Raw genomic sequence first — 13,262 nt, 5'->3', positions numbered from 1 at the left:
AACAGATCTAGCGCAACCAAAATTACTGTTGCGCGGAAAATTTGAAATCAGTGCGGATTATCGAAGGAACCAGATTACAGGTAGTCGGATTAGTGAAAGTTGACCTGTACCTTATTCTTGGCACTCTGGTAATTTGGGGCAATTTATAAATAGACTATAAGACATAGGAACAGAATTAGGCCATTCAGCCCATTGAGTCAGAGCTGATTATCCCTCTTAGCCCCCATTCCCCTGCCATGTCTCTGACACCCTTACTAATTAAAAACCTATCAACCTCCACTTTAAATATACTCAATGACGTGGATTTCACAGCCATCTGTGGCACTGAATTCCACAGATTCACCACCCTCTTGCTAGAGAAATGTCTCCTCTTCTCCGTTCTAAACAGAGACAAATAGATAGCCTACTATTCTGAGACAGTGCCCTCTGGTGCTAGACTCTCCCACTATTGGAAGCATCTCCACTTCCACTGGGCCTTTCAATATTTCATATGAGATCTCCTCTCATTTTTCTAAACTCCAGCAGTACAGGCACAGGACCATCAAACACTTCTCTTACATTATCCCAGACCAAAGTCCTGAAACAAAATGAACTAAGTAATCAGGTTTCCCCTGAGCAATGCTCCAATAATTTAACACTTTACTCTAAAGCAGGGGTTCCCAACTTTTTTATGGCATGGACTGTTACCATTAAACAAGGGGCTGTGGATCCCGGGTTGGGAACCCGTGTTCTAAAGGACGGGTATTGTGAGCAGCAGGCGCTGATGCAGGCTTACCATGTCAAGTGAGCTGAAGTGTTCGAAACTGGTTGGGATGGAATGTGTGGGGTTCCTCTGTAGCGCTTAGCGTAACACTTCATAGCACCAGCTAAAAGATCAAGGTTTGATTTCTACCATGGTCTGTAAAGAGTTTCTAAGTTTTCCTTGTGACCACTTCCTCTGGGTGCTCTGGTTTCCTCCCACATAATAGATCTGGGGTTGAGTGGGATCTAGGATCAGCCATGATGGAATGGCAGAGCAGACTCAATGGGCTGAATGGCCTAATTCTGCTCCTATGTCTTATGGTCTTGGATATGGGTTAGGGTGGGTAAGTTTTGGGCATTCATTCTATATTGGCGATGGAGGCATGATGGCACTTGTGGGCTGCCCTCAGCACAATCCTCACTGTGTCTGATATGATGCAAACGACGGATTTCACTGTTTGTTGCGACGTACAGTGCATGTGACAAATAAAGCAAGTTTTTATGGTACTAGGCTTCATTCTCTAACTGAGTGTGAAGTAATTCACAACAAGTGAAGGAATCAGTTCTCCCTACACATGTGGGGAGAGTTTATACATTGCAGATTGAGAGGATTGTTCTGATTTTTACTGTAGTTTCTAGAGATGTGGTAAGCAGCGAGTTAGAAACAGTGAAGTAAACAGCAACTAAGAATTATAAACACAAGAGATTCTGCAGATGCCGGAAATCCAGAGCAAGCCACACAAAATGCTAGAGGAACTCAGCAGGTCAGGAAGCATCAATGGAAGTGAATAAATAGTCAACATTTCGGGTTGAGACCCTTCATCAGGGCTGGAAAGGGAGGGTGCGAAAGCCAGGATAAGAAGGTAGGGGAGAGAGAGAAGCTGGCAGGTGACAGATGAGACCAGATTGGGGAGGAGGGATGAAGTGAGAAATTGGGAGGTGATAGATGGAAGAGGTAAAGGGCCGAAGAAGAATCTAGTAGGAGAGTGGTTGACCATGGGTGGGAGGGAAGGAGTGTGTAACACACACACACACACAATACTGGAGGATTTCACAGGTTAAGTACCATATATGGAGAGGAATAAAGAGTCAGTTTCTTTGGGCCAAGAACCTTCAGGACCAAGAGTCAAAACTTTTAAGTGAGCCAGAAGCTTTGATATAAAAACTTCAGGAATCAGAAGAGATAAATCAATATTTAAAGTGAGTTCTAGTATTATTGATATTAGAAACACTGTGAGTTCTAGCTGCAGCAGACAAATCAGCTAGATTCAATTTCTTCTTTGGTCAGGTTCCCTCTGGATTGGTTTCACCTTCCTAAACAGGTACTGATTAATCCCATTTAATAAAGGTGCTTAGCAATCACATGGCAAAAATATTTGCTTAGAGCTTAAATAAATTAATTTGTAAGGTTTGAACATCAGCCAGACTGCTCCACAAAACCCCAAGTAACGAGTACAAGAAATCTGCACATAATGTCTAACAGCAGGCTGTTGCAGGGAAGTGACACAGCATATGTGTTTCATCTCCCGTGGCATTGCTCATGCTAAGTTATTGGTTGCAGTAGGAATGCTGTAATCATGCAAAGTTATGTATCAGCATTGAGCAATAGACTTGCATTAAGTGAGTCTATTAAATTTAGTATTTATTTCATGGTGTCAGTCTTTTACCAGTGGTTAGAATGACTAGACATTCTATTATTTTTGACTATTCTCTCTGCAGAGATGTACTTAATATTCTTTTTACTGATCTCAGCTGTTACTTACCATTTTTTTCCTCCTGTAATAGTTTTCAAGTGTTGGAAGATGTTAGAGAGCGTGTAGCAGATTGGACGAGTGGGAGGACTAGCATGCTGCGGAAGTGTGACAAGTACAGGGGCATTTCTGCTTCATTTGAGAAACTTTCCAGAATTTAGATAATGTTCAGATAGCTTCATAATTGAATAGATTTGATTGTGTTTGTTTAAACAACCAAAGTAATCGTGGGTCAGTTGCAAAGTTCTTTCTGCTTGTTTATATGGAGCTGTCCTGCTAAGTGGTACTTGTAGATTACAGTTTTTCAAATCGAATTCTGTTTTACATTGGAGCTTAATCTGTGAAGTGCTGCACACATTTATTACTCAGTGTAACAGCCGCTTAAATAATGTGACAGAGAAAAAGATGTTGCTTTTGTGAATATAATCTGAACCATAAGGGTAAGAGCACTTAACACAACTTACTCTTCAAAATTTGCCCATTAAGACCATAAGACATAGGAGCAGAACTAGGTCATCTGGCCCATCAAGTCTGCTCCATCATTCCATCATGGCTGATTTATTATTCCTCTCAACCTCATGCTTCTGCCTTCTCCCAGTAACCTTTGACACTTTGAGAAATCAAGAAATTGTCAACCTCCACTTGAATATACCCAACGACTTGGCCTCCACACCATTTCTAGCAATGAATTCCACAAATTTTCCACCCTCTGGTTAAAGAAATTCCTCCTCATCTTTGTTCTAAAGGGATTTTTTTTGTATTCTGAAGTGTGCCCTCTGGTTCTAGACTCCCTAATATAGGAAACATCCTCTCCATGCTGGCTCTATCTAAGCCTTTCAATATTCGATAGGCTTCAATGAGATCTTTCTCATTCTTATAAACCACAGCGAGTATAGGCCCAGAATCATGAAATGCTCCTCATATTTTAACCCTTTCATTCCCGGAATCATTCTCATGAATCTCCTCTGGACCCTCTCCAATGCCAGCACGCTTTCTTAGATAATAGGGTCCAAAACTGCTCACAATATTTCATGAGAGAAATTAGTTTTGGTTTTTGTCTGAGGTGGTTGATGGGATCTTCCCCACTGGAATTTGAAACTGATGATTACTTTATGTTGCTATGTCTTCAAGCTACTTGCTTGTATTCTACTTAAATTGCTGAATTCATCAAAACTATGTGGATTGAGTTCAGAAAAAAGAATTCTGAATGAGCACTTGGATTAACAATGTTTTAAAAATTTGATTAAATTAATTTGAAAATTTATCCAGCTGGTGTTCAGCAACATTGATATGTCGTGAAAGTATCGGCTTTTTCCCTTTGAGCTGTTCCATTAAGACTGAATGTCCTACCCCTTTACTAATGTGCATCGTTAACATTTCTGTTGGTTGTTTTGGCACTAGTTGGGAAGCCATGGTATAACAGTTAAGGCAATGCTACTACAGCTCAGGGCATCGGCGTTTAGAGTTCAGTTTTGGTGCCATTGGTAAGGAGTTTGTACTACTTCTCTGTGACCACATGGGTTTCCTCCGGGTCCTCTGGTTTCCTCCCATAGTCAAACAACCTATAGACCAGAGGGCACAGCCTCAAACTAGAAGGACATATATTTAGTGCAGAGATGAAGAGGAATTTTTTTAGCCAGAGGGTAGTGAATCAGTGCAATACAATGCCACAGATGGTTGTGAAGGCCAAGTCATTGAGTACAGTATATTTCAAGCGGAGGTTGATAGGTTCAAAGATTATGGGGAGAAGGCAGGAGGATGAAGTTAAGAGGGATAATAAATTAGCCTTGGTGGAACAATAGAGCAGGTTCAGTGGCTGAATGGTCTAAATTCTGCTCCTATGTCTTATGGTCTAAAAAGACATACTAGTTAATTGATCACTTTAACTTGTCCTGTGTTTAGGCTTGGGTTAAGAAGGTGGAATGTTCAAATTTCAGAGTACCTACATGTCACCACATACACATACAACCCTGAGGTTATCTGGTGGTGCAGCTCATTTGGCCGGAAGAGCCTGTTGCATGTTGAATCTCAAAAATAAAATAGTTTCAAATCCATCTTGCTATTTTTAATAAATGTGGGAAATACTCAGCAGGTTAGGCAGCATCTATAGAGAAAGGAGCAGTTAGATTGATGCACTTCCATCAGAACTAACGACCAGGGACATCAACCTGAAACATCAGTTGATTCTCCTCACCCCACGCCTGCACTAAGTACTGAGTACATCCAGCATTTTCTGTTTTTATTTGAGATGTACAGTATCATTAAATTTTTCCTTTTCAGTCACTTTGTGGGCATGTTATGTTAGTGTCTGAAGCATAGCGAAGCTTGTGGGTTGTCCAGCAAATCCTGGTTGATTTGATTTAATTTGACCCAAAGCATTTATTTCAATGTGTATTTCACAAATAAGAATAATTTTATTTTTATGTTTTTGCTTGTGAGTTTAACAATAGCCTTAGTTTGTGGTTGCAGTAAAGTTCTACTCCTTCTGCTCGGTAGAATGGTAAAACATACTTGGAGGCCCGTGATTTCCATTGAGCACTTCAGTTCTCAGTCTTGGCTGTGCACTCAGAATACGAAGGCCAAGTCACTCTGGGATGCTGCTAGATACCTTTTCAAGCCCAACTCTAAGCTTGCAGTGCCAGCACTCTGGGAACAGTTTGATTGTCTGATTTCTTGGCCGAGGAATCCTTTGAGAAGACTCACTAAAGAAACAACTCAACAAGGCCAAATCTTTTTTGCAATAAAAGATATTTATTCTGTAATATGTATTTGATGAATAGATTTTGCTGTGAGGAAAAGCTAATTTCTGTAACAAGATTTTTCTTGGGGTTAATAGTTTTCATCTTATCTTCAACCTTAAATATTTTAAATAGGGAACATGGTATGTATTTAATAAGGAATACTTATTATTCACACCAGTAATGAATGCTTATTACTGCTCACTGTACCTTGAGCAGAACATTACATTTTACTTATTCGGTTAAATTTACCAATGTTTTCATTTGTTAGTATGGTAATTTTATTTGCATTGAAGTAACAAAGTTCTACCAACTGTTCAGATCAATTACAGCTCAGACTTCACAAAATACACTCTTGAACAAATTATTAATAGTCTGTCTAGGTACCACATCCGATGCAGACTTTGGTGACCATGGTTTTCCATATAGATCTATCCTTCGTTTTTTGGATGACTTCCATTTCCTCGATGTGTAGCCACCTGGCTGTGCTTTTGATGTACATAAACCGAGGTCTTCCTCTAGGTTTACTCCCCTCAATCTTTCCAGAGAGTATGAGTTTTTCTAGTTCATCTTTCCGCATGATGTGTCCTGAGTTGTCTTTCTCTTATTGTTGGTATGAGTATTAATAGTTGTAATAATAGTGATAATAAGTACCTTATTGATCTCAAGTGGGAAATTAATAATGAGGTGGCCAGTGATTGTATGTATGTGGTTTTCTGCTGCTGTACCCTGTCCACATGAAGGTTCAACATGTTGTGCATTCAGAGATGCTCTTCTGTGTAGCACTGTTGTAAAAATTGGTTATTTGAGTTACTGTTGCCTTCCTGTCAAGCTTAAACCAGTCAGGCTATTCTCCTCTGACCCCTCTCATTAACAAGGCATTTTCGTCCGCAGAACTGCTGCTTATTTGAGGTTTTTTTGTTCTTCACACCATTCTCTGTGAACTCTAGGGACTGTTGTGCATGAAAATCTGAGGAGATCAGCAGTTTCTAAGATACTCAAACCACCCTGTTTGGCACCAATAATCATTCCCTGATCAAAGTCACTTAGATCACATTTCTTCCCCAATCTGATGTTGGGTCTGAACAACAACTGAACCTCTTGACCTTGTCTGCATGCCTTTATGCATTGAGATGTTGCCACATGATTGGCTGATTAGATATTTGCATTAATGAACTGATGTACAGGTGTATCTAATAAAGTGACTGCTGAGTGTATGTTTTAGCAGTCTATTATCTATCATATGCAACACATTATGTTTGTCAGTGTAAAATGATTTTCCAATCAAATGCTGAAAGGCTACTATTCAGTCTCATAGTTATGGAAGGAGCTTATCTAGTTGCTGACAGACTAAAATTTTTAACTATTAATCTCTGTTTTTATATTAAACTTTTATGATTGCCTTCCAGAATAGATCACTTTTATGGTGCTTTATTATTGTATTTCCATATTCTAGGCTTCACAAATTGATACGATCTTGATACCATGCAAGTTAATAGGATTGTTAAGAGGCATATGGTGTGTTGGCCTTCATTAGTTAGGGATTGAGTTCAAAAGCTGTGAGTTAATGTTGCAGCTGTATTAAACACTGGTTAGACTACACTTCGAGTATTGTGTTCAGTTCTGGTTGCCTCATTACAGGAAGGATGTAGAAATCTTCAGAGGAGATTCACCAGGCTCTGCCTTGATTGGGATAACAAACTAAGGCTTTTCTCTTTGGAGCAAAGGGGGATGAGAGGTGATTTGATAGAGGTGTTCAAAGTGATAAGAGGCATATATTTAATGTATAGCTGGAGACTTTTTCCCAGGGTGGAAACCTGGTGTGGTAGTAGTGGTAGATACATTAGGGGCATTTAAGAAACTCTTAGATAGGCACAAGAGTGAAAGAATAATGGAGGGCTATGTGGGAAGGAGGGAAGGGTTAGATTAATCTCAGAGTAGGTTAAAAGGTCAACACAACATTATGAGCTGAAGGGCCTGTACTGTGCTGTAGTGTTCTATGTTCAGCACAGATATTTTTATGACAGAAATGCTGGAAGTTTGAAAATATCTATCAGAACTGATTATCAACAGCTGACTCAACATTCTCTAAAGTTAACAAAACTGAAGTTGCTGTTATTGGTAAGGCGGTTCCAGAAGTAAAGCTGACTGTGTGTTTATTTTCAGCTATTTACCTTGGTTTGAAGTTTTCTACAAGCTTCTGAACATCTTAGCAGAATACACTGCCAAAAGCCAGGTATTGTATTTTAGTCTACATTTATTAAAAGCAATAATGCTAATTTTGTTGGTGTAATTGCTTCCTTCTGGAAAGTGCTATAGAGCTATTAAAACAAGAACCACGCCATCTTAAAAGTTTCTTCCCCTAGACAGTTAATCTGATTAGCCATTCTAGTTAGCCCCCCCACACACCCCTCTATCTATTACCCCCATCACTGCACTGCACTGTCTTCTTCTACTTCTTCTTCATGTGCCTTGTGCGTTACACGCTTGGACGATCATGGCTCTCCACATCGAACGATCCCTCACAGCGTCAATATATCTCGCACACTTAGATCTGTTAGTTCTTTCACATTGTCCATATATTTTCTTCTTTGGAACTGCACTGTAAACACTTTAAACCACTGTTTATAATGCTGTTTACATTGTAAATACATGCAGGTATTTATCTATTTATGCACATTTTATTCCATACCCATACTTCTAACTTCATTTTTATATAATTCTATATTCTTTATAATTATTGAATGTTGATGTTTTTGTTGCATGTTGCACCTGACCAACACACCACAGAAAATTCTTACTACGTATAAATGTATATGGTGAATAAAGTTGATCCTTGTATTTGTTAAAAATGTAGCTCATGGGATATTTAGGACATTGAACCTCTGAACACTATCTCACTACTTTCTTAAAAATTTCTGTGTTTTGCACTACTTAATTTAACTATTAAAAAAAATTCTCTCACACACACACACATCCTTACTGTAATTCAGTTTTTTTGTTTATCTATCATGAATTGCATTGTACTGCTGCCGCAAAGTTAACGAATTTCACAACATATGCCAGTGATATTAAACTTGATTCTGATTCTTGTATTTCTAAAACTAATCACAATTAATTGCTTCTCCTCAAGCTTTTATCTGTAAGAATTGCAGATTGTATTGTAACTATAGTGATTTTCATGTCAATTTTGAAAATGCAGTTTCAAAATCAATATTGTAATAAGAAAGAAATTTTTATCATAATTCAGAATCCACTTTTGCATATTTTTGCTACAGAATAATTCAGTCATTGGTATAAAGTTTGGTTAATACCTTTCATTTTACTGATTAATAATTTAATAAGCTATTGCATATACAAATAAATAAAAACAAAAAGAAGCTTTTTCTCAAATGTACATGTAAGTGATATTTATCACCAGACCACAGGGCCCAAAAATGAAGCCTTTCTTGTGCTTCATCCAAATCCCTTACTCACTCTTCCTTCAGTTAGTCCTGACGAAGGGTCTTGGCCTGAGACGTCGACTGCACCTCTTCCTACAGATGCTGCCTGGCCTGCTGCGTTCACCAGCAACTTTGATGTGTGTTCCTTTCTTGTGCTAGTGTTTTCCTCCTGTTATTTCCCTGTTAAGTAACTGAGAACTGCTTCTATATCCTATGGGCTTGCTTTCAAGGATTCTTGATCTCATGTTCTCCATAATCATTGCTCATTTATTTATTTTTATCATTTTGATTTTGTTTTCCTCTTTGTATTTGCACAGTTTGTTGTCTTTTGCACGTTGGTTGTTTGTCTGTCTTGTTCTGTGCTGTCTTTCAATGATTGTATTTGTTTCTTTGTACTTACTGTGAATGCCCGCAAGAAAATGAATCTCAGGGTTGAAAATGGTGACATATATTTACTTTGATAATAAATTTACCTTGAACTTTGAGAAGCAATTTACCTTGATACCAGACAGCCACCTTCCCTGTGGTTCAGTCTTACAGAAATATCATTTATCGAACTTTTCACACAAAAATGAGTCTTTGTTAAAAAGTAATAGTTTGTTTTGTGCTTGTGGATTGTTTCAGGACTGCCAGTGGAAGAATTTACTGCATTTATTGTACTGCATTGACCCTCCGCAGCCAGGTACTGCCGTGCAGTTAGGTGTGGTAAGTGGAGTCTACTGCTGTCAAGTTAGTCCTGAGCCTTCATGCCTAAACTCTCTTCTCACTACCCTAGTAGGTAGGTCTCAGCATTTTAGATGCCACTTACAGACTGTGGGATTATCGTATGGAAAGGAAGGAAGGGAGGGAGATCTATACAGGACAGGATGCCGGTGGCTGTTCCTGCAGGGAGATGAGAAAATATCCAGAGGCATCAATTTATTAGAGTCTGAGACTTGATGCAGATTTTTCGGCTCTTGTGTATTTTAAAATGCCATTCATCTAATTTCTACCTTGTGTAATTTATATACTAACTGAATAGGATTTGCTTTCTATACATGCATGAAGTCAGGGTCGACCATGGATGCTTGACCATATTGGAGTCAATACACAAGCTAGTACACAAGCCAGGGCAGTACAATATGCAGAGCAAACTGTTGCCCAAGCAACTGGCTCCCCCTCTCCATGCAGCTGATGAACCCCAAGGAACGGCAGAGACCAATACAGATTGGCACCAGCAGCATTGCAGGAGATACTGGTCAGCATTGAACTCAATGCAGGATTACCTTAGGGACTCCAGCTCTGGATTTTTCCCTCAGGGTTTATCCCCGAAGCCTTCCCTGTGAGTGGGTATAGCCACAAGGCAATGGAGGTTTGAGATCAGAGTTTTCCTTCTCCTAGATGAGCTGCCAACCATGGCTAACAGGCCATATCTGCCTGAAGTGACTGGTTTTTAGACACTAGTAACCCGCCTTTGCCCCTTCCCCTATCAGTAGAAATGATTCTGCTGAGCTTAGTAGCTAAGCCACACATGAAGGCCAGGAGCTGGACTTGGTTGTCAGAGGCTATTTGAGACACACTCCATTGGTAGCATTTAATAGGTAGTGGGAGCTCATCCCCATCAACCCTCCCCACCTGACTATGACGACCCTAAGGAACCAGTTCCTTCTTACGTGCCGTTGAATAGACTTATGTGTTAGAAAACACCATGGGTTTCATAATTATTTATTCACTTGTAAAATAAGAAATAATTATAAAATGTGGTAATGACCTTGCTTCGCAAAAACCTACATTACTTAATGTAAAAGTTTTCCCATTTAGAACTTTTAGACAGTTCACCACCTGTGACATACTCTCTGCACAGACTGACATGAATCTAAACATCCTATATCATCCATTACATTCCTGCGCAGTGATAACTGTGCAGTTGATGTTGAGCAGTTCCTGCTCCAAAGTTAATCGACAGGTAGTGCTTGCTTGTCCTTGCCCAGGTCATTGGCTGGTCTTGGAGATGACACAGCTCACCAAGCCGAGCTTTATAGACTTGGTGCTCCTGTCTGACCTGAAGAGCAATTTGTCTTGGAGGCGCTGTGGTCCGAAGGGATAGCTCAGCTCATTTCAGCCATTTCATTCAAAAAGAATGCTTCTGCTCTGCCCTCTGCTTACACATTTCATGGGCGATGGAGCAGGAAAGCATATCAAAGAACAGCTTACGGACGTCTTTCTTTCCTTTAGCTGTTCAGTTGCTGTGGGAGCATTCAAACTGAGCAGCCAGGCAGTTGAGATGGAAAGAGATGAAAAAAAATGCGGTTTAACATTTTTGAAGCATTGTTTGTTCAAGCTGGGGATCGAATCCAAATCAGGGGATGGTATTTCTGAGGATCCAAAAATGATGAAGAACCTTTGCAATTCAGTTTGCGGAGGTGCCAAATCTGCTGCCTTTCAAGCAGAAGATCCAGGCCAATTGTAGTTGATAGCATTAAACTGAAAGGCACCCTGATGGAAATATGGTTTTACATTTGTACAATTTTGTTTGAAGTAGCAAATTTTGGCTGCATCTGAAGCCTAGCAGATGTAATATAGTGCATTATATTTTTATATATTCACCCAAGCTTGTATTTTCACTGACAGCGCTATCATTATGCTGTGGAAACAGCTGTAATGTTGAGATTTTTCATATGCAGAGTTTAATGACGAAATCCTGTAGTTAGTGTCAATGGTTCATCCCTCGACAAGCTGACTGGTTCAGCAGCATTATAAGTCCTATACCAGATAGGTGTAGGAGGAGAAAAGGTCTTGCTGTAAAAGAAAAATTTAAAAACATAATGCAATGTTGCATTGAAAGTGTTTATTTTATAATGCCCAATGAGCTTAATCACTGCAGATCAAGATCCCTCCCTGTAGAAAAATAATGCTCATCAAAGCAACCCTCCAATCCGTCCACCGCAAAAGGCCAGTTTTCCCAGTGGCCCCCTTTTTTAACATTTCTATTATTTTACCTTCTACCTTACTCTTGTGTAAGTAACAATTTTTATTTAGCTAGTATACTATCTGGTTGGCTATGACATCATAATTATGAGATGCAGGGCCCCATTTGAACTTGACAACAGCAGATGTCAGAATAATGAAGTCCATGCCTCAGATGTATGTGGGCAACATTTATGAAATTCAGCAGTGGTTCCTGTACTTTGCAAAGCACATAATCTGTGGCTTTATACAGTGGGACTCAGGAACTACTGTCAGTGGTTCCACACAGTCAGTTCTGTTAATTTAACTAAATGACCGCTAAAGCTCTGCAAGCTTTCATTTCATTTTTGACTCCTTGGTATGGCTTAAGTACCAATTATATTAAAACAGATGACCCTTATACACTTTCTGCAAATGTTATGTTTTGCAACTTCAAAAACTGATAGAAAGAAAAACAAGAGAGCCGGAAATAATGTGTCTACTTAGTTTAACTTTTAGTGAGTCATGCATTTATGATGTGTGGCATAATGATGTATGCCATTCATGTAAAAGTACTTTTACATATAAGTTATAGAGAATTATGTAAACAACAATGCTTAATTGAACAATATATTTGCAATATTACTCAAATATTAAATACACAATAATGATGTTATGAAAATGGAACTAAAAATCTTTTTTCTTTTGGCAGCATTTGTACTTTACTCCACCTAATAACCAGGAACTTCCTAGCATACCAGAAAATGTAAGTGTATATATTACTCAATGGGTGAAATGATATTAGAACATCCAATTTGTAATGGAGCATGGAGCATGAAGCATGCAGACTGGGCGAGTAATGGATTTTGGGAGCTGGTCTGCCCAATAGATAGATAGATAGATAGATATACTTTATTGATCCCGAGGGAAATTGGGTTTCGTTACAGCTGCACCAACCAAGAATAGAGCATAAATATAGCAATACAAAAACCACAAACAATCAAAACAACAAAATGCAAACTGCCAGATGGAAAATCAGTCCAGGACCAGCCTATTGGCTCAGGGTGTCTGACCCTCCACGGGAGGAGCTGCAAAGTTCGATGGCCACAGGCAGGAACGACCTCCCGTGACGCCCAGTGTTGTATCTCGGTGGAATATGGCCGGGGTCCAACAGCAAAAAGTTCAATATCTGGTCTACAAACACGTTCTTCGATCATAATAGGACCCGGATTGCACCATCCATTGTTAACTAGAACAGTAAGCACCCAACTCCTTTACGCTTACCGCTCTCAGTGCACTTCCGGTCAACCCAAACGGTCTGGAAGCCCTCCATGGAAAAGATTTGATCGGGTATGTCCTCGTGCAGCCCCGTTCCAGTAAAACACATAACACTGCACTCCCGACTGGAAGCATGCAGACTGGGCAAATAGTGGATTTTGGGAGCTGGTCTGCCCAATGAGACTTCTTCTCATGCCATGTCACCCCCTTCTTGTGCCCCTCTTATCATTCTCCTTTCTCTTTCACCACCACACCCCCCCAACTTCCGAGCATTCCCTGTCCACACTCTTTCTATTAAAAGCAGGAATGCAATGCTGAGGCTTTATAAGGAATTAGTCAGACCACACTTGGGTCCCTTATGTAAGAAAAGATGTGCTGGCATTGGA

At 39.6% G+C, this 13,262-nt stretch overlaps 1 protein-coding gene across 8 annotated transcripts in view; it reads left to right on the top strand.

Annotated features, from left to right (window-relative positions):
* Nucleotides 1-13,262, top strand: part of LOC140186043 (DENN domain-containing protein 1A-like) — a 630,918-nt gene that overhangs the window by 271,425 nt on the left and 346,231 nt on the right. For all 8 annotated transcript variants that reach the window (XR_011882770.1, XR_011882769.1, XM_072239859.1 and 5 more), the window contains 3 exons: nucleotides 7,397-7,466; nucleotides 9,298-9,378; nucleotides 12,311-12,364. Coding sequence is in view for 6 of the 8 variants with exons in the window: in XM_072239859.1 (XP_072095960.1) it covers nucleotides 7,397-7,466; nucleotides 9,298-9,378; nucleotides 12,311-12,364 (205 nt within the window). In the remaining 2 variants the exon portion in view is untranslated. The remainder of the gene's footprint in view (nucleotides 1-7,396; nucleotides 7,467-9,297; nucleotides 9,379-12,310; nucleotides 12,365-13,262) is intronic.

The sequence above is a fragment of the Mobula birostris genome, chromosome 22, assembly GCF_030028105.1.
Source record: "Mobula birostris isolate sMobBir1 chromosome 22, sMobBir1.hap1, whole genome shotgun sequence".
NCBI classification, from domain to species: Eukaryota; Metazoa; Chordata; class Chondrichthyes; order Myliobatiformes; family Myliobatidae; genus Mobula; species Mobula birostris.
This window is presented reverse-complemented; position numbering and strand designations above follow the sequence as displayed.